Source organism: Seriola aureovittata, chromosome 11, assembly GCF_021018895.1.
Source record: "Seriola aureovittata isolate HTS-2021-v1 ecotype China chromosome 11, ASM2101889v1, whole genome shotgun sequence".
Classification (NCBI taxonomy): Eukaryota; Metazoa; Chordata; class Actinopteri; order Carangiformes; family Carangidae; genus Seriola; species Seriola aureovittata.
Genome location: NC_079374.1, coordinates 28081197 through 28106787, shown reverse-complemented (window position 1 = coordinate 28106787; position 25591 = coordinate 28081197). Strand labels below are relative to the sequence as shown.

At 44.8% G+C, this 25591-nt stretch overlaps 1 protein-coding gene across 1 annotated transcript in view; it reads left to right on the top strand.

The window, feature by feature from the left end:
• LOC130177688 (contactin-associated protein-like 5) overlaps positions 1–25591 on the top strand; it is a 218462-nt gene that overhangs the window by 177843 nt on the left and 15028 nt on the right. Inside the window, exons 20-22 of the mRNA XM_056389607.1 lie at positions 19733–19960; positions 20828–20961; positions 22099–22186. Of these exons, the coding sequence (XP_056245582.1) occupies positions 19733–19960; positions 20828–20961; positions 22099–22186 (450 nt within the window). The remainder of the gene's footprint in view (positions 1–19732; positions 19961–20827; positions 20962–22098; positions 22187–25591) is intronic.

Sequence of the window (25591 nt, the reverse complement as noted above, 5' to 3'; positions counted from 1 at the left end):
GAATACGAACAGTGTTTGTTTCAGACAGTGTTGGAGCTTCCGCTCTGCTCTTAACATGAATGAAGGGGTACAGAAAGTGAAGTAATGCATTCTCCATGTTGTTTGTGTTGGGCTGTCTTGCTCAGAGGTTGAGCTGCATCTATCCTTGTTTTATTTCCATCATTTACACCCTAAGCTCTTTCCATCCATCAACTCTCATTAAAATTCCCCACATGTGTTTACCTCATATCCCTGTTCTCTCCTTATGCCAACTACTCTGTAGAGAATCCCCTGTCTAACCAACATGACCTACTTTCAACCTCCACAATCTCTCCTTGCCGAACATCCTCATGATACAAAGTCCTAGTGAGGCTTTAGCCAGGATTCTTGAAAACATACAGAATAATTTTGTGTGTTTCTCTTCTGTTGATTATAAACTGTTTAAAGTGTTTAAAGTCAGGCTTCTTGCATTCCACTGAAGGAAGAAGAGTATTAGTAGCATCAACCCACACATGCTGCTTCTTGACTCTTGACTTCATCTCTTATTTCCTACCATGTCAACCCTGTCATATCTAAGTGGTGCAAACTTCAGGATTTAAAGCTACAACTCTTACAACTGAAACTAAATTGGGACTTAAATCAAACATTTTTCTCCCACAACAGCTGCTTTAACTATAATTAACTATAATTTGGATCTGTTCACTATCAGATTTGGTCTCAGATGTTAATTTCATTTCATAATTTATCACTGCTGCAATAAATGTAACCAGTTTATTTTACTCTCTCTGTACATTTCTCTACTTCTGCTTTTGCTCCCTGTCATATTCTCCAACCCCCATCTATTTTCTTATTTTCAGTCATCTGAACTGCCACTTTTATCTGCTGCTCCCACACCTCTTGCCTTATCACTTAATTTTTAATCCATTCAAGTGGATGAAAAATGTTTAGTACACTTTCATATTGATGTCATATTTTACATTATTATTTTTAAGTAGCCGGGTTCGAGTCCCGGCTCGGCCGTGGGATCTTTCTATGTGGAGTTTGCATGTTCTCCCCGTGCAAGTGTGGGTTCTCCGGCTTCCTCCCACAGTCCAAAGACATGCAAAATAGGGACTAGGCTAATTGGATACTCTAGATTGACCATAGGTGTGGCTGTGAGTGTGAATGGTTGTCTGTCTGTCTATGTCTTTGCCCTGCGATGGACTGGCGACCTGTCCAGGGCGTACCCCGCTGTCAAGCCGAGACTCAAAGCAGGACTCAGATGCAGAGATTTAGAATAACAAGATGCTTTTATTGAATTCTCCTGAGAACTCAGACAGAGTGATAACCAAATGGCTATAAAATCCTAGACACTAACTCTGAAAACAGAGAAACAAAACCTCTCCAGGAGGAGGAAAAAACTCTAATCAAAAGAAACAAATCGAGAAACTCAGAACACTCCGAATGGAGGAAAACCGAAGGACTATGAATCAAATCTATGGAAGAACAAACAAACAAAAAATCACTCTTAGCGAGGAAAAATCAAAAGGACTAGAAATCTAAACTATGGAAATAATTAACAAACAAAAATTCACTCTTAAAGAGGATAAACCAAAAGGACTAGAACTCTAAACTATGGAAAGAATTAACAAACAAAAAATCACTCGTTAATGAGGAAAAACAAAGGACTAGAACTCAAAACTATGGAAAGAATTAACAAACAAAAAATCACTCGTTAATGAGGAAAAACAAAGGGCTAGAACTCTAAACTATGGAAAGAATTAACAAACAAAAAAATCACTCGTTAATGAGGAAAAACAAAGGGCTATGAACTTTAGCTATTGGCAAATTTACAAACAAAAAAATCACTCGTCACGAGGAGAATACGGATTACTATGGCGATGGCTGTGAACATGGATCAAGGCTCTGGTGCAGGACAAGGACGAAGACACTCTGGCACAAGACAAGGGGAACACAGACAATTTAAACACATGGAGGGAAATAGGGAACAGGTGGAAACACTTAGGGCAATCAGACTGAGACACATGAGGAAGGGCAAGTGACCTGAAACGAGAGGAGAATTATTTTTCAAAATAAAACAGGAAATGACAGGACAAAACAAACCCAAGACAAGACAACCTCACCACGGTGTGACAGAACCCCCCCTCCTAGGACCGGCTACCAGACGGTCCAGGCTGTCCAGGATGGTCGCGGTCAAAGTCAGCAATAAGGGTACGATCCACAATGAACCGTGATGGGATCCACTGTCTCTCCTCCGGGCCGTACCCCTCCCAATCCACCAGGTACTGTCTGCCCCGGCCCCTGTTGCGAACAGCCAGCAGCCGTTTAACCTTGTAGACCGGACCCCCATCTATCACCTCAGGAGGAGGAGGGGGCGGGAGGGGCGGAACCAAGGGACTCTCCTTGGCCGGCTTGACCTGACTGACATGGAAGGTGGGGTGAACACGGAGGGAGCGAGGCAGGCGGAGCCGCACCGCTGCAGGACCGATGACCTTGGTAATGGGGAAGGGACCCACAAATCGCGGTGCCAGTTTCTTGGAAGGTACCCGGAGGTGAAGATTCTTGGCTGAAAGCCACACCCTTTGACCTGGCTGGTAGACAGGTGCGGGTCGCCTTTTGCGGTCCGCCGCTTTCTTGGTCCGGTCCCCTTGACGGATAAGCACCTGCCGTGCAGCAGCCCAGATGCGTCGGCAGCGGCGGATCATGGCATGGGCAGATGGGACCGTGACTTCAAGCTCCTGGGCAGCGAACACAGGCGGTTCATAACCATAAACACACTTGAAGGGTGAAAAACCGGTGGCAGACGTGGGCAGGGAGTTGTGGGCGTACTCGACCCAGACCAGGTGTTTGCTCCATGTCGAGGGGTTCTGGGACACTAGACATCGGAGGCCGGTTTCCAACTGCTGGTTAAGGCGTTCGGTCTGGCCGTTAGCCTCCGGGTGATAGCCCGAGGTTAGACTGGCCTTAGCTCCGATGAGCCGGCAAAATTCCCTCCAGAACTGTGACACGAACTGGGGCCCCCGGTCCGAGACGATGTCCTTGGGAAACCCGTGAATCTTGAAAACATGGTCAATCATAATTTCAGCTGTTTCCTTGGCTGAAGGCAGTTTAGGCAGGGCAATAAATCTGACCATCTTAGAGAATCTGTCCACCACAGTGAGGACTGTGGTGTTACCTTGAGAGACCGGGAGCCCCGTGACGAAATCCAGCGATATGTCGGCCCATGGTCTGGAGGGGATGGGCAGTGGTTGCAGCAGTCCCATACGTGACCCGGAGGACATCTTGTTCCTCGCACAGACCGAACAAGCCTCGACGTACTCCCGGACCTCCGATTCCATGGATGGCTACCAGAACCTCCGAGAGATGGCAAACACTGTCCGCCGAACTCCCGGATGACAGGAAAGCAGCGAGGAGTGGGCCCAATGAATCACCTGTGGGCGCAAATCGACAGGGACAAATAATCGATTCTCGGGGCACCCACTAGGTGGCGGAGCCTCACCATTAGCTTGCTTAACCTCCTTTTCTATCTGCCAAATCACCGCTCCAACCACACAGGTCAGTGGGAGGATAGGCTCTGGTTCTTTGGCTACAGGCTCAGGGTCGTATAGACGTGACAGGGCGTCAGGCTTGACGTTTCGGGACCCCGGCCTGTAAGAAAGAGAAAAAGAAAAGCGGTTAAAAAACAGCGCCCACCTGGCCTGGCGAGAATTGAGTCTCTTGGCCCTGCGTATATATTCCAGGTTCTTGTGGTCAGTCCAAACGATGAACGGTTGCTCAGCTCCCTCCAACCAGTGTCTCCACTCCTCCAGCGCCACCTTAACCGCCAACAGCTCCCGGTTGCCGACATCGTAGTTGCGCTCTGCTCTGGACAGTCGCCGCGACAGGAAGGCGCAGGGATGCATCTTCCCATCCTGCTCTGACCGCTGTGAGAGGACGGCCCCTATACCCTCGTTGGATGCATCCACCTCGACCACGAATTGCCGCCGTGTGTCCGGCATGATGAGGATTGGCGCCGTGGTGAAGCGGGCCTTCAGCTTCTGGAAGGCTGCTCCTGCCTCTGGGGACCAGGAGAAATGCACCTTCGAAGAGGTGAGTGCGTGCAAAGGAGCTGCTATTGCGCTGAAGCCTCTGATGAACCGCCTGTAAAAATTAGCAAAACCAAGGAATTGCTGAACTTTCTTGCGGCTATCAGGAGTGGGCCATTTGACCACAGCGCTAACTTTAGCCGGATCCATCTGCACCCTTCCAGGGGCTACGATGAAGCCCAGGAAGGAGATGGTATCGGCGTGAAACTCGCTCTTTTCAGCTTTGACATAAAGTCTGTGGTTCAGTAGTCTCTGTAGTACTGTAGCTACATGTTTTCTATGAGTGTCCAAGTCAGGTGAGTATATGAGAATGTCATCAAGATACACATACACAAAATGGTCAAGGAAGTCCCTCAGTACATCATTAATCATGGCCTGGAACACAGCAGGAGCATTAGTGAGCCCGAACGGCATAACAAGATATTCATAATGACCTCTAGGGGTGTTGAACCCCGTTTTCCATTCGTCCCCCTCCCTGATCCTGACCAGATGGTATGCATTTCTAAGGTCTAATTTTGTAAATATCTTGGCCTGTTGTAATTGATCAAACACAGATGACATGAGGGGCAAAGGGTAGCGGTTCTTGATAGTAATGTCATTGAGGGGGCTGTAGTCTATACATGGTCTTAAGGACCCGTCTTTCTTATCCACAAAGAAGAACCCCGCTCCAGCGGGTGACGAAGACGGGCGAATGAGTCCCGCCTTCAGAGATGACTCTATGTATTCCTTCATGGCCTGTCGTTCGGGCCCTGATACAGAGTACAGCCGCCCCTTGGGAATAGTGGACCCGGGGATGAGGTCGATGGCGCAGTCATATGGTCGATGAGGTGGAAGTGACGTGGCCTTGACTTTATTAAAAACCTCCTTGAGGTGGTGGTAACAGTTGGGTACCGAAGTCAAATCGGGGTACTGGGAGTCTGTAACAGGGTGAGCAGAAACAGTATTTATGACAGTGGTAGCCTTCCCCTGAGTCTTGTCCTGCAGACACTCTCTCTCACAGAGTTCCCCCCATCCCAAGATCTTGCCCGTAGGCCAGTCTATATGGGGGTTGTGGCGAGTGAGCCATGGATGTCCCAGTACCAGGGTGCGTGCAGGTGAGTTAAATAAATAAAAGTTCATTAATTCGCTGTGGTTATCCATGGTAATGGCTATGGGTTCTGTGACGTATGCTATGGTGAACAGTGCGTTCCCATTTAAGGCCCTTGCCAGGATGGGTTGTGAGATAGCCTCTGTCTTCAATCCCAGTTTCTTGGCTAATCCCCAATCCATTAAACTCTCATCAGCCCCTGAGTCAATTAAAACATTCATTTCCATGACTGTGGTGTTGTGTTTTACCTTTATGGCGGTCAAACTGCGTGAACGAGAATCTGAAGTCGAGAACTGGCTCACCCCCCGAGCTGCCTTGACTGGGCAGGCGACCACCAGATGTCCAGATTCCCCGCAGTAGAAGCAAAGCCCCTCCTTGAGACGACGTTGTCGTTCCGCCGGGGTGAGCTGGGTCCGGCCCAACTGCATGGGTTCCGCCTCTCCTGCCGTGGGTAAGGGATGAGGATGTTCGAGAGTCGGACCTCGGGCTTCCTGCCCACCCAGAACCAGCGGTTGCCGGTACCTCTCCGACGATGGTCGGCCCTTTCGATGCTGATGAAGTTCTTGGATCCGGTTATCTGTCCGGATGGCTAGGGCGATGAGGGAATCCAGGTCCGCAGGCAGGTCCAGGGGCACCAGTAGCTCCCGTATGGGAGCCGACAGTCCTTTCAGGAAAACATCATAGAGGGCTGTGGAGTTCCATCCGCTCTCCGTTGCCAGGGTGCGGAAGCGAATGGCGTAGTCGCATGCTGAGTTGTTACCCTGCCTCAACCCACTCAATTCCCTAGCTTTCTCTCTGTCCGTTGACACCGGATCAAAGGTCTTCTGAAGAGCGGCTTGAAACTCTGGAAGTGAGTGGCAAAGTGGAGAATCACGCCCCCACTCCGCTGTGGCCCATGCTCTCGCTCTTCCAGTAAGGTGAGACACCATGAAAGCAATCTTCGACCGATCTGTGGTAAATGCAAGGGGGGAATGTTCAAAATGAATGGAACAGTCAATGAGAAATGCCTTACAAAATCCTGGTTCCCCAGAAAAGCGTTCCGGGGGTGCCAGCCTGATCCCTGCTCCGGCAATGGGTACCGCCTGAACCGGAGCAACCGCCGTGACTGGAGGCTCCGGCGCACTTGGTGGGTTGTGGGTCTGCTGTAGGTGTCCAAGCAGATCCTGCACTTGGGATGATAGTTGACCCAACTGCGTGACCATAGCCATCTGAAATTCCTCCTGGCGGGAGAGTCGGGTCTCCTGAGCGCGAAGCGCGGCCGTTATCTGGTCAGTCTCTGCTGAGTCCATTCTGGCCAGAGTGTACTGTCAAGCCGAGACTCAAAGCAGGACTCAGATGCAGAGATTTAGAATAACAAGATGCTTTTATTGAATTCTCCTGAGAACTCAGACAGAGTGATAACCAAATGGCTATAAAATCCTAGACACTAACTCTGAAAACAGAGAAACAAAACCTCTCCAGGAGGAGGAAAAAACTCTAATCAAAAGAAACAAATCGAGAAACTCAGAACACTCCGAATGGAGGAAAACCGAAGGGCTATGAATCAAATCTATGGAAGAACAAACAAACAAAAAATCACTCTTAGCGAGGAAAAATCAAAAGGACTAGAAATCTAAACTATGGAAATAATTAACAAACAAAAATTCACTCTTAAAGAGGATAAACCAAAAGGACTAGAACTCTAAACTATGGAAAGAATTAACAAACAAAAAATCACTCGTTAATGAGGAAAAACAAAGGACTAGAACTCAAAACTATGGAAAGAATTAACAAACAAAAAATCACTCGTTAATGAGGAAAAACAAAGGGCTAGAACTCTAAACTATGGAAAGAATTAACAAACAAAAAATCACTCGTTAATGAGGAAAAACAAAGGGCTATGAACTTTAGCTATTGGCAAATTTACAAACAAAAAATCACTCGTCACGAGGAGAATACGGATTACTATGGCGATGGCTGTGAACATGGATCAAGGCTCTGGTGCAGGACAAGGACGAAGACACTCTGGCACAAGACAAGGGGAACACAGACAATTTAAACACATGGAGGGAAATAGGGAACAGGTGGAAACACTTAGGGCAATCAGACTGAGACACATGAGGAAGGGCAAGTGACCTGAAACGAGAGGAGAATTATTTTTCAAAATAAAACAGGAAATGACAGGACAAAACAAACCCAAGACAAGACAACCTCACCACGGTGTGACACCCGCCTCTCGCCCGAAAAGATGCTGGGATAGGCTCCAGCCCCCCCGCGACCCTACTAGAGGATAAGCGGTAGAAAATGAATGAATTTTTAAGTAGAGTTGTGATATTATCAGATTATTTAATGTGTGATGTGACAGTAATGGATGGATCTCACATGTGGGTTCAAAGCCCTTTAAAACTGAACTCCTTGGTGTCTATGATATATTGAAATGAAATGATGATTTTCACAGGAACCAGAGAACTTGATGTTACCGCTGCTTGAGACTTATCTCAGTAATGCCTTGATGGAATTTCTTCAAATTTGGCACAAACATTCACTAAGACTAAAGGATTAACTGATTTTAGGGGTCAAAGGTCAAAGCTTGCAGATGTTGACAACCATGAGTAGATGATTGTTTTTTTCTTCTTTTTTTTTCAATTCTGTTTTTGTTGTGATTTTCATGGTTTACATGTTCATTCACATATCAATTCACTGGTCTCATCCATTCATCTGTAAATTACAACTGAATTGCACAATAATACATCCACGATTCCACTGACCATACAGATAGGGATGATTGGACCTCCCTCATCACATGAAAGATGAAATTATTAAAATACAAAAATTGAGAACTTAACTCCTTAGGCTTAGAACAAGAATGCTGGGGTGCACATCTGCTATACTATAGAAAAAAAAGAAATCAAAATACTGATGCATAAGGGTTGAATAGGAAAAGCCTAGATAAAAAAAGAAAATGGATATAAGACCTGGTACTAGACAAACGATGGACGGATCGGAGTGACATATCTAATCCATCTATCCCATCTTTTCAAAAACAGACTCTTTTTTAGTCTTATAGCAAAAGTAATTCTTTCCATCTTAAAAATGTTATAAATGATGTCGAACCACTCGTCTACTGTAGGTTTTTCTAATTTTAGCCACTTCCTTGTTATAGCTTTTCTAGAAGCGGCACTTAGAATCTGAAATAAGTATTTGTCATCAGAGGAGACATTTTCCGATGGTAAAACCCCTAAATATAATGATACAAACTCAAAAGTAATGTCTGTCTGAAATACTTTTTGAAAAAATGTTGTGGACCTCCTGCCAGAAAGTCAACAATATTGAACAACTTTTTTTTTGTGTAATAAACACCTGTGTTTCCTGCACCCATTCAGTGTCTTATCTGCATCGTGGGTCCTGACTTCCATCCACCATGACAGAACAATCTGGCCATGAAATGGACCCCGCAGACACTAGCTCTGAATTGCACCCAGTCCAGCGAGCAGTTGGCCATCAGGGAGTAATTATTGGTCAGCACGAGCAGAGTATCTGCGCCCTGTTTGAGCACAGTCGAGCTCTATCCCGTCAAGTCTCGGAACTAACTGCACATGTTGCAGCTCTACTGTCCGCTCCGTCGTCAGCCTCCTCCACTTCATCTGCTCCTCCTGCTGCTGCTGTTCCACCTCCTCCGGCCACTCCTATGCTGCAAGATTCCAGAGCCACAGATCCAGATCCATACTCAGGTCAGCCAAATCTTTGTCGGGGATTTTTGTTCCAGTGCCGCTCTGTTTTTCAGTTAAAACCTAGGTCATTTACGTCAGACACCTCCAAGATTCAATACATCTGTGGACTGTTAGGAGGCAGAGCTTTGGCTTGGGCGGAAGCCAGGTTCTCTTGTCGCACATTCGATAGCATCAGTTTTGAAGATTTTTTTAAATGAATTTAGAGGAGTTTTTGACCACCCCGATTACCAGTGTGATGCATCCATGCGTCTAATGACTCTCTCTCAGGGACAACGCCCTGTTTCTGACTACACCATTGAGTTCTGGACACTGGCTGCTGAGGTGGATTGGACTGAGGAGACCTTAAAGACTGCTTTTAAGAAGGGTTTAAATAGCCAAATGAAGGATGAGCTAATTTCTAGGGAGGAGCCCACCAACTTGGAGTCTCTAATTTCTTTGGCCAACAGGATTGATAACCGCTTACGCTCCCACCGTCGAGATAAGTCGGTTCAGCCCCCTGTTTTCCAGCCACAAACTGCATCTGCCTCTCCCGTCTGCACCCCCGTCCAGGGCTCTCCTCAACTTCTTCCTGAGGAAGGTTAGGAAGGAGCCACTGTTTTCTCTAAGCTGGATCTCCGTAACGCCTATCATTTGGTGAGAATTAAGGAGGGGGACGAGTGGAAGACGGCTTTTAACACCCCTTTAGGGCACTTCGAGTATTTAGTAATGCCTTTCGGCCTTACCAACGCCCCAGCCGTATTTCAAGCCCTCATTAATGATGTTCTGAGAGACTTTCTGAATCAATTTGTGTATGTCTATTTGGATGACATTCTCATTTTTTCTCAGTCCCTAGAGGAACACCAGGATCACGTCCGTCTTGTTTTGCAAAGGCTGTTGGAGAACAAGTTATTCGTCAAGGCGGAGAAGTGTGACTTTCATGCCAAGAAGGTCAGTTTTTTAGGCTTCATTATTGAGGAGGGACAACGTAGGACTGATCCAGAGAAGGTGAGAGCGGTGGCAGAGTGGCCAGTTCCAGAGAACAGGAAGCAGCTTCAGAGGTTTTTGGGGTTTGCAAATTTCTATAGACGATTCATCCGGGATTACAGCCGTGTGGTTGCTCCTCTAACTTGCTTTACCTCCCCTTCTGTACAGTTCTGTTGGACCCCCAAAGCGGACTTGGCCTTCTCCAAGCTGAAACAGCTGTTCACCTCAGCACCCGTTCTGGTCCTTCCAAATCCCGCACTGCAATTCATTGTCGAGGTGGATGCATCGGAGACTGGCGTTGGGGCAGTTTTGTCCCAGAGACGAGAGCCGGACAGTAAGCTCCACCCCTGTGCCTATTTTTCCAGACGGTTGACCCCTGCAGAGAGGAACTACGATGCGGGGAATCGGGAGTTGCTGGCAGTGAAAATGGCACTGGAAGAATGGCGACATTGGCTAGAGGGATCCAAACTGCCGTTTGTGGTCTGGACTGACCACAAAAACCTGGCCTACATCCAGTCAGCTAAGCGTCTCAACTCCCGACAGGCCCGCTGGTCCCTCTTCTTCAGCCATTTTGACTTCACATTAACTTACCGTCCTGGCTCCCGTAACGTTAAGCCTGATACCCTGTCTCGGCAGTTTAGCGCTGAGGAGACCCCCACGGAACCTGAGAACATCCTGCCAGCCTCCCAGGTGGTGGCTCCCATTACCTGGGGGATTGAGTCCCTGATTCAAGAAGCACAACGCACTCAACCGGACCCAGGTGGAGGCCCCCTTAACCGTCTATTCGTCCCTGATTCTGTCCGGTCTTCCGCTCTTCAATGGGTGCATGCCAGTAAATTCTCCTGTCATCCGGGAATCAACCGAACTCTATCCCTCCTCAAGCGCCATTTCTGGTGGCCAACAATGGATAGGGACACCCGAGCCTATGTCCAGGCCTGCTCCGTCTGTGCCCGTGGCAAAGCAGCCCACTCACCCCCTGCTGGCCTGCTCCGTCCACTACCTGTTCCTGGTCGCCCATGGTCCCACATCGCTGTTGACTTTGTCACGGGCCTCCCAGCTTCCCAAGGTAATACCACTATACTTACTATAGTTGACCGCTTCTCCAAGGCTGCACACTTCATTGCCATCCCCAAACTGCCCTCAGCTAAGGAGACTGCAGAATTACTTACCACCCACGTTTTTCGCCTGCATGGTATTCCTACAGACATTGTTTCTGACCGAGGGCCCCAGTTCACATCACAGGTATGGCAAGCTTTCTGTCGGGGCCTGGGTGCCACTGTCAGTTTAACCTCTGGTTATCACCCCCAGACCAATGGACAAACAGAACGGGCAAACCAAGATTTAGAGACCTCTCTTCGCTGTATCACTGCATCCAACCCCTCTGCTTGGACCTCATTCCTCCCATGGATTGAATACGCTCACAATTCCCTTGTCAGCTCTGCCTCAGGTATGTCACCTTTTGAAGCTTCCCTTGGATATCAACCTCCTCTGTTTCCCTCTCTAGAAGAGGAGCTTTCGGTTCCCTCTATCCAGCATCATCTCCGTCGTTGCCAGAACATCTGGAAGAAGACCCGAGCCATTCTCCTCCAAACCCCTGCCAAGAATAAACAAGCAGCTGACCAACACCATGTCCCAGCTCCCCAATATCACGCAGGTCAGTCAGTTTGGCTTTCTTCTAGAAATATTCCACTCAAGACTGATTCCCGGAAGCTGTCTCCCCGTTACCTTGGTCCATTCAAGATTGTAAGGATAATCAATCCCTCTGCTGTCCGCCTTGAGCTCCCCAAATCCCTCCGTATCCACCCCACTTTTCATGTTTCCCAGTTAAAGCCTGTCCACAGCAGTGACCTTTGCCCTCCGGCCGTAGCTCCAGCAGCCCAGCTACCCTTCCAAGCCCCAGCAGCCCAGCTACCCTCCCAAGATCCAGCAACCCCTGCCCCGCTCCAGCCGCTCCTACCTTTTTTTTGTGTAATAAACACCTGTGTTTCCTGCACCCATTCAGTGTCTTATCTGCATCGTGGGTCCTGACTTCCATCCACCATGACAATTGTCTTAATAAAGGAGTTGTGAAACCCAAACGCATCTAGGACTCTAAACAAAAAAGATCAATTTACACAATCAAACGCCTTTTCTGCGTCTAGTCCTACTAATACCGCTTCTAAATCCTGTTCTATTATGACTTATTACATGTAGAGTCCGTCTGATATTATCTTGGGTTTGCCTCTGACGAATAAAACCCGTCTGGTCAAGGCTAATGATTTGTGGTAACAGTCCTTCTATTCGTTTGGCCAGTATATATGTAAAGATCTTATAGTCCTGATTTAACACGCTAACCGGTCTGTAGTTACCGCATTCAGTTCTATCCTTCCCCTCTTTTGGAATAAGTGAAATTACTGCTTCCCTCCAGGAGGGGGGTATTTCATTCCTTTTAAGGACCCAATTAAAGTTGGACTGCAACATAGGGATCAATGAATCCCCCATCATCCTGTACCACTCTGAAGGAAACCCATCAGGGCCAGGGGCTTTCCCTGATTTAAGATGGGCTATGGCTGCTCTTATTTCTTTCTCTGTAATTTCTATTGCAAGTTGGTTACTCTGCTCACCTGTCAATTTAGGAAGATTAATTTTCTCAAAAAATTCTTCCATTTTCCCTCTATCAACCTGGGGTTGAGAGTATAGTCTTTGAAAATATGTTTCAAAGCTATTCTGTATCTCTTCCAATTTATAGTTTATTAAATTAGTCATCGGATTTTTAATTTTATGGATTGAATTCTCTGCCTGTTGCTTTTTCAGCCTATAAACCAACAATTTTCTGGCTTTCCCTCCTCCTTCATAATACTTCTGTTTTGTAAATATTAACTTTTTTTGTATATCTCTTGTATAGATCTCATCTATTTCATTCTTTTTCTTCCTAAGTGCTTCTTTAATTTTCTTGTCATTTGTGTCTTTATGTTTTTGTTCTAATTGTTTCAATTCTGTTTGGAGCTGGTTTAGTTCTTTTAGCCTAGCTCTTTTTAAGTGGGAACTGTATCCAATTATCTTACCCCTCATCACTGCTTTACATGCATCCCCCAATATCGGAGGTGTGACCTCACCATTATCATTCTGTTCCAAAAAGTCGGTAATATCCTTCTTAATTTGGTCCTTCATATGATTCAATATGTGTATGTTTAATCTCCATAAGGTGTTTCTCCGGGATTGTTCGAGATTTAGTTTTAAATACAGAGGGCTATGGTCCGAAAGGTCCATAATCCCCATGCTGCAGTCACCAACCCTGTGTAAATCTTTACCAAACATTAAAAAGTAGTCAATCCTTGAATACAACAAGTTTGGATTAGAAAAATATGTATAGTCTCCCTTTAGGGGATTTAATTCTCTCCACACATCAACTAAACCAATATCCTTTATTGCCGAATTGATCCTTTTGTTCAGGTGACTGGGCTGGGTTACCTGTATTTTTGATGAATCAAGTTTAGGGCATAATCTAATATTGAGATCCCCTCCACAAATTAAAACACCTTGAGATTCTGCTATAATCACTTCAAATATTTGACTAAAAAAACTCCAATCTGAATTAGGGAGAGCCTATATATTCAGCAAAGTTATCAATGAGCCATTTAAGTTCCCTCTCAAAAAGACATATCTTCCTTCAGTGTCCTTCTTTTCAAATAGGGACTCAAAACAAATTTTACTGGAAATTAATATTGCCACCCCTCTCCTATGACCATTTGCATATGATGATGAGAACTGATACTTAAAACCCATTCTTCTTAGTTTAGCGTGCTCTGTGTCTGAAAGATGGGTTTCTTGCAAAAACACCACCTCAACTTTGTCTCTTTTCAGTTTTGTTAAAATCTTACTTCTTTTGATAGGGTTAACTAGACCGTTAACATTATAAGTTGCTATTTTAATTGCTTACATTTAGTGTACTATATTGAAAAAAAATAATTTCTTCACGGATCTCTTTCAGCTGCTGACTGTTGTCCTTTCTAAACTCCCTTAGTTCTTCCAGTATAAGGCCCAGACCTGCTTCTTCCGCCTGCTCCTTGCCGTGGTCCGAGTCCGTATCCTCCATTTCGTTGCTAGCCTGGAGCTCCTGGCTAACTTCGTCTCTCTCAATTAACTCCGACTGCATGAACTTTTTCGACTGATATTTAAGCATTCTCGAAACCCACAGTCCTACATTCAACTGTACTCACGTTTTTTAAAACTTTTTTTGGGCAATTTTTACTTCGAAATGTCGGGAGCAACTTTCCTATGCTGCCATCGCCTAGTTCGTCAAACCGGAAGTCCGATTCGTTTTTTTCTATTGTTTTATTATCCGTGACCAGTGTAGCGTGATCACCACGATTTAGAATTTGCTCTCAGTGAAAGGGGGCACCAGTCCTCGCCAAGGAAAACAATTAATTATTTCATTGATTAATGTGATCAGTCTCATATCAGAAGCCACGACTTCCCAGTTCAATGGATCTCCATCCATTTATTAACTAAACTACTATCTACAGAGTAAATGCAATGTATAATAATCATAAAGATGAACTTAATAATGAAATGAACTGTTTGATGAGTTGGCAATGGTGGGAGAGAATAGGTTATGGCTATACACTGTGGCTATACAGCTAATTATCACTAATTCTACGACTTATATTTGATGATTAAATATTGTTATATTTCGACATCAACCCAGTCTATGTGTCCATTTGTGTCCATATGAATCTGGCTGTGTGTGGCACTCTTGTAAACCATATAGAAATCAATCAGACTGTTAACAAGCATCACTTGTGTGCGGCTGGAAGACATTAAATAGTGCTGATTTACCTCATACTGTGATGTGGAGTCAGTTAGAATGACAAACTAAAATTAACTGCCAAATATTTCCTGATTAAAACTGGACTGGAACATATTTCCAGGATTAACAGTTGAAATGTGTGTAAATCATTGTCTGTATTTAGTGTTTGTAGCTGGACTTCAACAGAAATGTCAGTAAAGTGGTTGATAAACACCACAGATATGAGAGGAGTCTCTAATAAGGTCATTTGATTCACCTGTGTAGCCCCTTTCCTGCACTCAAAGGTTGCCCTGGTGATTTTAAGTGGTTAGGGTTTACTGAGTGGGGCAGAGATGCAGTTGAAATATACCTCTGGAACTAAGGCTTGTCAGTGAAATATCATAACTGTTATCACATGAATGTTTAGATTTTGTCAGAGAGGAGACTTTGCTGATCGGAGTCATATAAAATGTTTGTCTGTGGTGCCAAAAATGTGGCCTATGCAGCGATTTTAGATAAGGGTACAAAATTTTTTACCAGTGTATAATAGACCTGTAACAGTTACTGACATTAGATTTTAAAAATATGTCAAAAAAGACAATTTCTTGCAGAAATCCATACCTTCAGCTGTAACACAGCCAAAATGATCACCAAATCAAAAAAGAAAAGTGAAGAAAATGTCCAAAAAGGACAGAGGGACCCCTGAGGGTTAATAAATCCCATGAACCGCTATTTAAATTACCACTATTATGTTTTTTTCAGTGCTAAATTTAACATTACTGGGGAGGAGAGCAACGCGACTAGAAGTGACAGCGAGAGAGGGCTAGTAGCTTCTCAGCGGAGACCGTCACAACTTCATTCACTCATTTAACAAAACAAAAAAAACGAAGCAACGAAGGAAGCAGTAAATGGACTTACATATTTAAGACCTAACTAAATGTAATTTAAGACCTAACATGCGGCTAATGTAAAGCTAGCGGAGGTTCGAGAGTTGGTTATCTGGTTGCTAGGCACGCACACACCCACACAGGTCAGGCACGTTGCCATGGCAATGTGAAAATCTGCCCAGAATTTGGCTTCTACATGGCTTCAAACAATTGCAAATTATGAGAAAACCTTTACTTCTTTTCAAAAGCTGAAAAGACCGTGACAAAACTGAAGCCAGAAGTTTCCTGCAGTCTCTATTTTATTCAGATATTCCTTAAAATGAGTCAGTAAGCTCAGTGCAAAGACAGAGTGAGATTTTTTTGAAAAAAAAAGACAATTACATTAGGTGTCAATGAGAGTGAGACAGGTATTGCTGCCTCATGACTATAGGTGAGGATTGGAACGTAGATCGACCGGTAAATTGAGAGCTTCTTCTTCCGGCTTAGCTCCCTCTTCCCCACAACGGACCAATTCAGCGCCCGCATTACTGCTGACGCCGCCCCAATCCGCCTGTCGATCTCCTGTTCATTCCTACCCTCACTCGTGAACAGGATCCCGAGATACTTAAACTCCTCCACCTATGGCAGGGCCTTCCCCCCGACCTGGAGTGGGCAATCCACCGTTTCTGGCTGAGAACCATGGCCTCAGACTTGGAGGTGCTGATCTTCATCCCAGCCGCTTCACACTCGGCTGCAAACCGCCCAAGCGAGAGCTGAAGGTCGGTGCTTGATGAAGCTAAGAGGACCACATCATCCGCAAAAAGCAGAGACGAAATCCTCCCGCCACCGAACCCAAACCCGTCCACCCGACTGCGCCTAGAAATTCTGTCCATAAAAGTTATGAACAGAACCGGTGACAAAGGGCAGCCCTGGTGGAGTCTAACCGGTCAACAGGTCCGACTTACTGCCGTCTATGCAAACCAGACTCACACTCCTTTGGTACAGGGATTTGCCGCTAACAAGGGGCATCCACCCCATACTCCCGGAGCACCCCCCAAAGGGAGCCCCTGGGGACACGGTCGTAAGCTTTCTCCAAATCCACAAAACACATGTGGACTGGATTAGCAAACTTCCATGCCCCCTCCAGCAACCTAGCGAGGGTATAGAGCTGGTCCACAGTTCCACGCCCAGGACGAAAACCACATTGCTCCTCCTCGATCTGAGTTTCGACCGAACCCTCTTTTTCCAGTACCCTGGCATAGACCTTACCAGGGAGGCTGAGGAGTGTAATTCCCCGGTAGGTCGAACACACCCTCTGGTCACCCTTCTTAAAGATGGGGACCACCACCCCGGTTTGCCACTCCAGAGGCACTGCCTCCGATGTCCACGCAATGTTGCAGAGGCGTGTCAACCAAGACAGTCCTACAACATCCAGAGCCTTGAGATACCCAGGGAGGATCTCATCAACCCCCGGGGCTCCACCACCAAGCAGTTGTTTCACTACCTCGGCGACTTCTGCCCAGGAGATTAAATCATCCCAGGTCTCTTGACTCTGTTTCCTCCACGGAATATGTGTTGGTGGGATTGAGGAGGTCCTCAAAGTATTCCTTCCACCGTCCGACTATATCCTCAGCTCCCCCACCGTAAACAATGTGAGTGAATTGCCCCCCCCCCCCGAGGCGCCAGACAGTTTGCCAGAACCTCTTTGGAGCTCATCGATAGTCTTCCTCCATAGTCTCACCGAACTCCTCCCACGGCCGATTTTTTGCCTCAGTAACTGCCGCGGCTGCACTCCACTTGGCCCGCCGGTACCAGTCAGCTGATTCCGGAGACCCACAGGCTAACCACACCCTTTAGGCCTCCTTCTTCAGTCTGACGGCTTCCCCCACCTCTGGTGTCAACCAGCGGGTACAGGGGTTACCGCCACGACTGGCCCCAGCTACCTTGTGGCCGCAGCTCGCAACAGAAGTCCAATAACTGAACGCCGCTCGGGTTCAGATCGGGCAGGCCGTTCCTCCCCACCACACCCCTCCAGGTCACGCTGTCATTGCCCACGTGAGCGTTGAAGTCTCCCAATAGGACAATGGAGTCCCCTTTTGGGGCACTTTCCAGCACCAGTCCCAAGGACTCCAAAAAGGGTAATCTGAACTGCTGTTCAGTGCATAGGCACCGACAACTGTCAGAACCCGATCCCCAACCCGAAGGCGCAGGGACGCAACCCTTTCGTCCACTGGGGTGAACCTCAACACACAGGCAGAGAGTCTGGGGGCCACCAAAAAGCCCACCCTGGCTCTCTGCCTTCACCTGGAGCAACTCCAGCAAAGAGGAAAGACCAGCCCCTCTCAAGGACTTGGGTTCCGGAGCTGACGCTATGTGTGGAGGTGAGACCTCTTCCACAAGCTCCTGCTCCTTCCCCGCCAGAGAGGTGACGTTCCATGTTCCGAGAACCAGTTTCCGTAACCGAGGATTGGACCGCCAAGGCCCCCCCTTGGTCTGCTGCCCAATCCACATTGCACCGTTGACTCTTCCTGCAGGTGGTGAGCCCACATCGAGACGAACCCATGTAACCGGTTCGGGCATGGGCCAAGGCCCGGCCACCAGGCGCTCGCCCACGGGCACCAATCCCAGGCCTGGCTCCAGAGCGGGGACCCGGTAACCCTCCGGGCCGGGTACTCGGGTTCTTGTTTGTACTGTTCGTTGGGGTCTTCTGAACCGTTCTTTGTCTGGCCCTTCACCTGGGACCAATCTGCCTTGGGAGACCCTACCAGGGGCAAAATGCCCCCGACAACATAGCTCCTAGGGTCATTAGGGCTCTCAAACTCCTCCATCACGGTAAGGTGATGGTTCAAGGAGGAGTGTGTTACAGCTGAAGGTATGGATTTCTGCAAGAAAGTGTCTTTTTTGACATTTTTTTAAAAATCTAATGTCAGTTACTGTTACAGGTCTATCATACACTGGTAACACATTTTGTACCCTCTGGGGTTCCTCGCGTCCAAAAAAGGACACACAAAGAAAATGCTATAAAATCATCATATATATTTTTTTTTCTGCTTTTTTTTGCATACATCTCTTAAACCACTTCAGTTCTGTTCAAACCTACCAAATGTTTATTAGTTTTCAGGATTTTAACCCTTTAAATGCCAGTTTGAAGACATGTTGCCTCTTGTTTTATTTAAAAAAACAACACACAATATGAGATATTTCCCACATAATACATGATGGAGGGATGTGACATTGTTTTATATCAGAGTCTTTTATATCAAGACATTTCTCAAAACCAGAATATGAACAGGGTGACTTTTGAACACTGGAAATAAATCATCTACTGGCAGTAGCCCCCGTGGCACTCAAAATTTCCCGGGAATTTTCTAGTTATATATTTTTCCTCAGATCTGTGTCTGTGAAGAGTCTTGCGCTGGTCACTACTCAGGATTGGAATGTGAGTTGTAGTTAATGACCTGGTTATCTTAGAGGGACAGAGGAAGAGAGTTTTGTGTGTGTGTGTGTGTGTGTGTGTGTGTGTGTGTGTGTGTGTGTGTGTGTGTGTGTGTTGTGTGCGTGTATATTCATGCATGGCACTGAGAGGCCAGGATTCACACTTTAGTGATAATCAGTCCTTTTGATGTTACTTTTCAAAAATAACAAACAAACAAATATCAATAGACAGATTCCCATTGTTACAAACTGGAGATTTTGCCTATGCTCTTCAGTTTGCCTGATGTTCATTCGTTTATCCTCTGGAGCTGACCCATTGACACATTATCTGATTGTGCATCCCTCTGACATGCTAACAGCATGGTCTGTTTGTAAGAGAAGGGTCATTTGTCTCTGTTTCCTATCAATTTGATAGTTTGATGGTGGGCAGAGTAACAAAGTGTCAATTTTGTATCTATAACTCTGCATGTCCTTACAATCAACTTCTTTAACAGCTTGTGTCTGATGCCAGGCCAGGTATGTACGCTACACCAGGTAAATTTAATGTAATTGGGTACATACAAATATAGTAAGAGTTTTTATGAGTCCTTCTGACCTTTCTTCCATGACTGGGTCAAAATTTCCACAATCTAATGGTCTGAGTGTCCTGATCCCAGTCCTGCCTCCAGAGAAGAAAGCATGTACATGCCATGTGACCTTTCCTCCAGCACCACCTTCAAGACAGCTCCACTCTATAGAGACATCACCAGTGTGTTGCTTGTTCTGTTGGGGTGTAACACATACTGCACCTTTCAGTATGAATCCTGATATATAAAGGTGTTCTCTGTGCTTGTGTACAGAAGTGTCAGTGTCCTTCGACACAGAGTCCTCGGTCACCTTCACCTTCCAGGAGCCCCTCTCAGTGATGCAAAACAGAAGCTCTCAGGCATCCAGTGTTTCCAGAGAAAGCAGCAGCAGGTCCAGAGAGGACGTGGCGTTCAGTTTCATCACCTCCCACAGTCCGGCCATGCTGCTGACCGTCAGCACCTTCAGCCAGCAGTACATGGCTATCATCCTGGCTCGCAATGGTACACACACTGTATTGTGTATGACACTGAACACAAGTGATCAGCATCAGATTGACTTTAGTACTGCCATACATCTGAAACTCTAAATATACAATCAGATGTCAACCAGAGTGTCTGTAGGCACTCTTCCTCATTCCCTGATGAAGTTTAGATTTTAATTAATGTTCGTCACAAAATCTTAAGCAAAGAAACAACTCCAGACTTTGAATAACGTTATATAATCATATAGAAACTTTTTTTTCCTCATTGCATTAAGAACTAGTCTGTCTCACATTTCCCAGCATTCGGTTGTTTGTAACATTGATAAATACTGTATATGATATATAGTATATGATAAATAGAACCACAATGGATTCATGTGGTTCAGGGCCAAGTGATAATTCAGTATTATCATGATCAACCTGTGTGAAAAGTATTGATTATATGACTTTTTTTTTTATTGATTTAAGAAATAATTTCATACATTATAGTGAGATATACATCATGTATTGGAAATACTGTTATCATGACTAGTCATTTCAAACATTGCCCGTATTTATTCTGCAGCTGCTGTGGCTGCACATTTTCTCTTTGTTGAACTTTTGAAGACAGATTAAGAAGAACTGACGCTTGTCTCGGATGAAATTGACAACATTCAACAACACAGACATGGACTCTTCTGATAGCTGAGTGGTCATGGCCACATAGAAGAAATGTCCACAGTCCCCATTTTTTTCATATGCATCTTCACCGTCAACTGTTAATTAAAAAGCAAAGATTTTGAAAAAGCAATCTAGAAAAACAAACTCAGACTTAAACCCTCCTGAGACTCTCAGATGTTTGTGGACCAGCAGCAGGTTCATGCTGTCTGTGTGATCTTGTGTGCAGGAAGTCTGCAGATCTGGTATCACCTGCAGACACACAGGAAGCCAGACATGTTCATTCCCATCCTCAGCAGCCTGGCAGATGGACGGCTGCACCACATCAGAATCCATCATGAGCGCAAAGACCTGTATGTACAGGTGAGTAGTCATCTGATTTATATTTGCCTGAGCAAATCTCGTATCGTAGGTTCATTGCCATACAGATTTTGTAACAGAAAAAGAAAAACAGAAAAATGTTGGCAATTCATTTTTCAGATATTTTCAATGTTGATATTGAGGAAACTAGAATTACCGCCTTACAGTTTTATGCTTCCTTTAACAGGTCCAGGGTTAATTAGCATGTGAATTCTTGAGTTATTGACAAAAATGTTTTGTGAGGTCACAGTGACCTTTTACTTTTGACCACCAGAATCTTATCAGTTCATCTTTGAGTCCACGTGAAAGTTGTACCAGATGTAACAAATTCCCTCAAAGTGTTATTGAGATATGATGATGACAAGAATGGGACCTGAAAATTTTATCACAATATATGAACATGAACCAAATCCCCTGCCAGTGAGCAAAACACCTGCAGAGTGATTCTTTCCTGCCCTCAGTCTGCTGTTTGGCTCCACAAGTATGAGAGGTGGGAGCAACAGAAAAAAAAGTAATAAAAATAGAAATGTATGTGAATTGAAAAGCAGACTAAATGCCAATTGATTTGATTAACTTGATATTTTATTTCAAATAGTGTTGATATTTATCATTTACAGCAATCGTTGATAATGACGAAAAAGAGGTAAAATGATGTCGATCTGTTTTCATCACATCATGACTGTTTTAGTAAAATCAGCTGTGAAACTAAATAATGAAATAAAATATTAAAAATGTCTGCAGTAAAATCAGCAGAGAAATCATCTCTAAATTTTTCCACCCCAGGCATTTCAAATTCATTAGTTCTACATGGACCTAATGAAGAATACAGAGTGATGCTAGAGAGCTAAAACAGATGAGAATGTAAACAATAACTGAAGAAACGTTTGGTTTGTCACAGGTCTTCAGTTCAGCGTTAGATTTCCTGGTCTGCATCGAGAAGAGTATCTGAGTCAGCACGTCAGAGCAGTTGTGGAAGCACTTCTAAGATCTTTGTAGGCTAATGGTAGTTTGCGTGAATTTGTCAAGAAAACAGTTTTTTGTGTGTCACAGTGTGTCACAGTGTCTGCTGCTGTTGCTGCTGCTGCTGATGTTTAGATTTCTTGTAACCAGCTTTTTCCTTGATTACTTCTATTTCGCCAGATCGACCAGGACATCCACAGGAAGTACACCATGTCATCTGATGCAGAGCTGATCTTAATCAGAGCCTTGACACTGGGCAAAGTCATCAGTAAGTCTCTCATATTAATTTAATTTTAATTTGTTTAATTTCCCTGACAAAAGTCTGAGCCAGCAGAATGTGTCACTTCCTGCAACCTCCTCTCTGTTCTTCATCTGACTCTCAGATCCCAGTGTTCACGTCTCAGGTCCCTGTGTTTAGGTCTCAGGTCCCAGCGTTCACATTTAATTTTTTGATGTAAATCTGAAACTTAAATTGATGTTTCAATTCAGTTTGATAGTTTGACTCTGATGTTTTTACCCAGAGGTTCTGAAGGTCTTTCCTGCCCTCAGTCTGCTGTTTGGCTTCACAAGTATGAGAGGTGGGAGCAACAGAAAAAAAGTAATAAAAATAGAAATGTATGTGAATTGAAAAGCAGATGCCAATTGATTTGATTAACTTGATATTTTATTTCAAATAGTGTTGATATTTATCATTTACAGCAATCGTTGATGATGACGAATAAGAGGTAAAATGATGTCGATCTGTTTCATCACATCATGACTGTTTTAGTAAAATCAGCTTTAAATTAATCAAATTACCTGATAAATTATCATTTCATTTTTTAATTTACATTTTCATCACTTGATTTTTGTTACTTCCACATGTTGAGTAATAAAATTATGCTTCATGGCAGAGACATTAGCAGAGCTCAAACATTAACCTTTAAAGCTTTCCAAAACTTCCCTGTTTTTATTTTTTAATCATCTGATGAACTCACTGACATTTCACCGTGACATCAGAGCTCACCTGAGCCTCCAGCTCAACTGTCTGTGTCTCTGTGCTGCTGCCGCCTGGATGAAACATTTACCTTGTGACTAAACAATAATCCATGTTATTGAGACGCACACAACAATAACGGTACTCCTGAGCCAGACATTAACAAGTGGGCATTAGGGACACTGTGGCTTTCACTTAATTAAAGAACCTAATGTCTACCATCTTTCAGGTTTCAGCGGCACTTATACCTAAACCTTTAATAACAATCTTTACAATTCCACGTCTGTGCAACGAACCAGAGAACACTTTAAAATCAACTGATTTGATATTCTGATTATTAAAATATATTTTCAAACTTTTTTTTACCTGTTAGATGACCACTGAAGACTGTACAATCAGTATAATTTTCTTCTTTTTATGTCACCTCTTATCCTAACTCAGTAAACACAATGATCATCCGTAGCAAAGGTAGCGTGGAATAAGCGCTTCTCCAAACGATTCCCCTCAGCCAAAGTCAGTTCAAAAGCTGCGTTGAAAGCCGCTTTAGCCATAGCAGAGACCAGTTTAGAGTTGGCAGCAATTTTTTCCCCACATTTAACAGCTTCAGGCACCAGCTGGTCCACAGGATAAATTTTACTCACCAAACCTGATTGTTTGGCTTCTTGAGCATTAATCTTGTCTCCTGTTAGTACCATTTCCATTGTCAGGGACTTCCCCACTGCACGAGTCAGGCGCTGGGTGCCACCCGCCCAGGAATTGTCCCCAACAGGATCTCTGGTTGGCCGAACTGTGCCTTCTCTCCAGTGTAGATGATGTCACACATCATCTCAGGGGGAACACCACCCGACCAATATCTGCTGCCTGCTTGATGAGATGATTTCTTCCTGGGATTATTTTTTTAGTTCCATGATGTTTGAAAGGTTTAAGCAATATACCAATTGTTTCAAATCTGTCTGTTCACTCAACTCAGAGATGCTGCTGCCAGTACTGCAGCTGACTGACAAAGCACAGTACAACCTGAGGGTGACTAAATCAGGTGTTAGGGTTATCCTCCACATCTGGCACTTTCACTTCTCAATAAAGTAGCCCATTTACTAGACAGTTTTTGATATTTATAGTTTCCTGACAGTTGAACCAATCATACCAGTCATTCTTACTGGTACAAGTTGCTTTCAATTTTAATGAATTATACAAAAAAAGATGTGTTCAGTTTGTCTCTGCCACTGCAACAGCGGAGATGACCTTAACACTTAAATCAGCTGCCAGATTTGTGATATTGTTGTGAAGTAGCTACAGAAAAAGTTGCTTTGTTAGCAATCCTGTGGTTCAACAAGTAATAGCCTACACTGCAAAACATGCACATTTGTGTATTTAATCACTGGGTCAGTCTAAAGTATTGTAAGGAGGAACAGTGAAGCACAGTTTTTTCTTTTTCGCAGTATATAGTAATTTTTTTTATCCTACATTGTTGTTTCGCCTAATGATGTAGAAAATAATGTACATGAAGTAAAAACTCCTGCCTTTAAAGTGTGCTAGATATGGAGTTAAACATCCCTTACCAGCTGAGCTAAAGAAACCGTAGGCCTAATGTAAATGCAGAGCCAGGGCTAAGCTAAAGGCTAGGAGATGGAGATATAAGCCTTTTCTAACATCCATCTTCATTGGAAATGTCAACTCCTTGGCTAACATGTAAGTAACAACACCCTCCTCAAGCAGAAAAAGGAGGCTTTCAGGGATGGAAACAGGGAGAAGCTCAGGTGTGTCCAACGTGAGCTGAAGAGGAGATTAAAGCAGGTGAAGGAGGACTACAAAAAGAAAGTACAGAGTAAGCTGCAGCTCAACAACACGAGAGGTGTGGAAGGGGATGAGGACCATCACTGGCTATAAAGAGAAGAACAGCCAGGCAACACCAGCTGATGTGGACAAGGCCAAGAGTTCAACCTGTTCTACAACAGGTGTGAGACAGCCTCACCTGTTCTTTCTCCGACTGCTTCAGCTGCATCTTCTCCTACAGGATCTCCTTCACAACCTGACACTGCAGCTGGAACTCCCTCCACACTGGGGTCAAGTCTCCTGTCCTCTACAGCAGAGGAGGTGATGGCGGAGCTCTAGAGGCTACATCCTGGAAAAGCAGCAGGCCTGGATGATGTGTGTCCAAGGCTGTTAAAGGACTGTGCAGCCCAGCTGGCTGAGCCTCTCCAGAGGATCTTTAACTTAAGCCTACAAACAGGGAGGGTCCGGGTCCTGTGGAAAACATCATGTCTTGTTCCGGTACCTAAAGTAGGACACATCAGGACTGTTATGGAGAGACGCATGCAATGTAAGAACCATCCTCTCCACAACAGGCAGGGCAGAGAAGCAGCTACAGCAGCAAATGTCCCATCTCACTGCACTGCAGAAGGTTCAGAGGTTCAGGAGATCTTTTGTAGAACAGCTCAGCCAAAGGAATTGGCTAATGAACTTGACTGATTGAACTATTATTATTTATTATTTATTATTAACTATTATTATTATTTTTGTTAATGAGCTGCTGGACACTCGAATTCCCCGCAGGGGATAAATAAAGTATCTATCTATCTATCTATCTATCTATCTATCTATCTATCTATCTATCTATCTATCTGTCTATGAAAAGCTGCAGGCGAGCACAGACACACACATCATCATGATTGTCTGTCTGTCTGTCTGTCTGTCTGT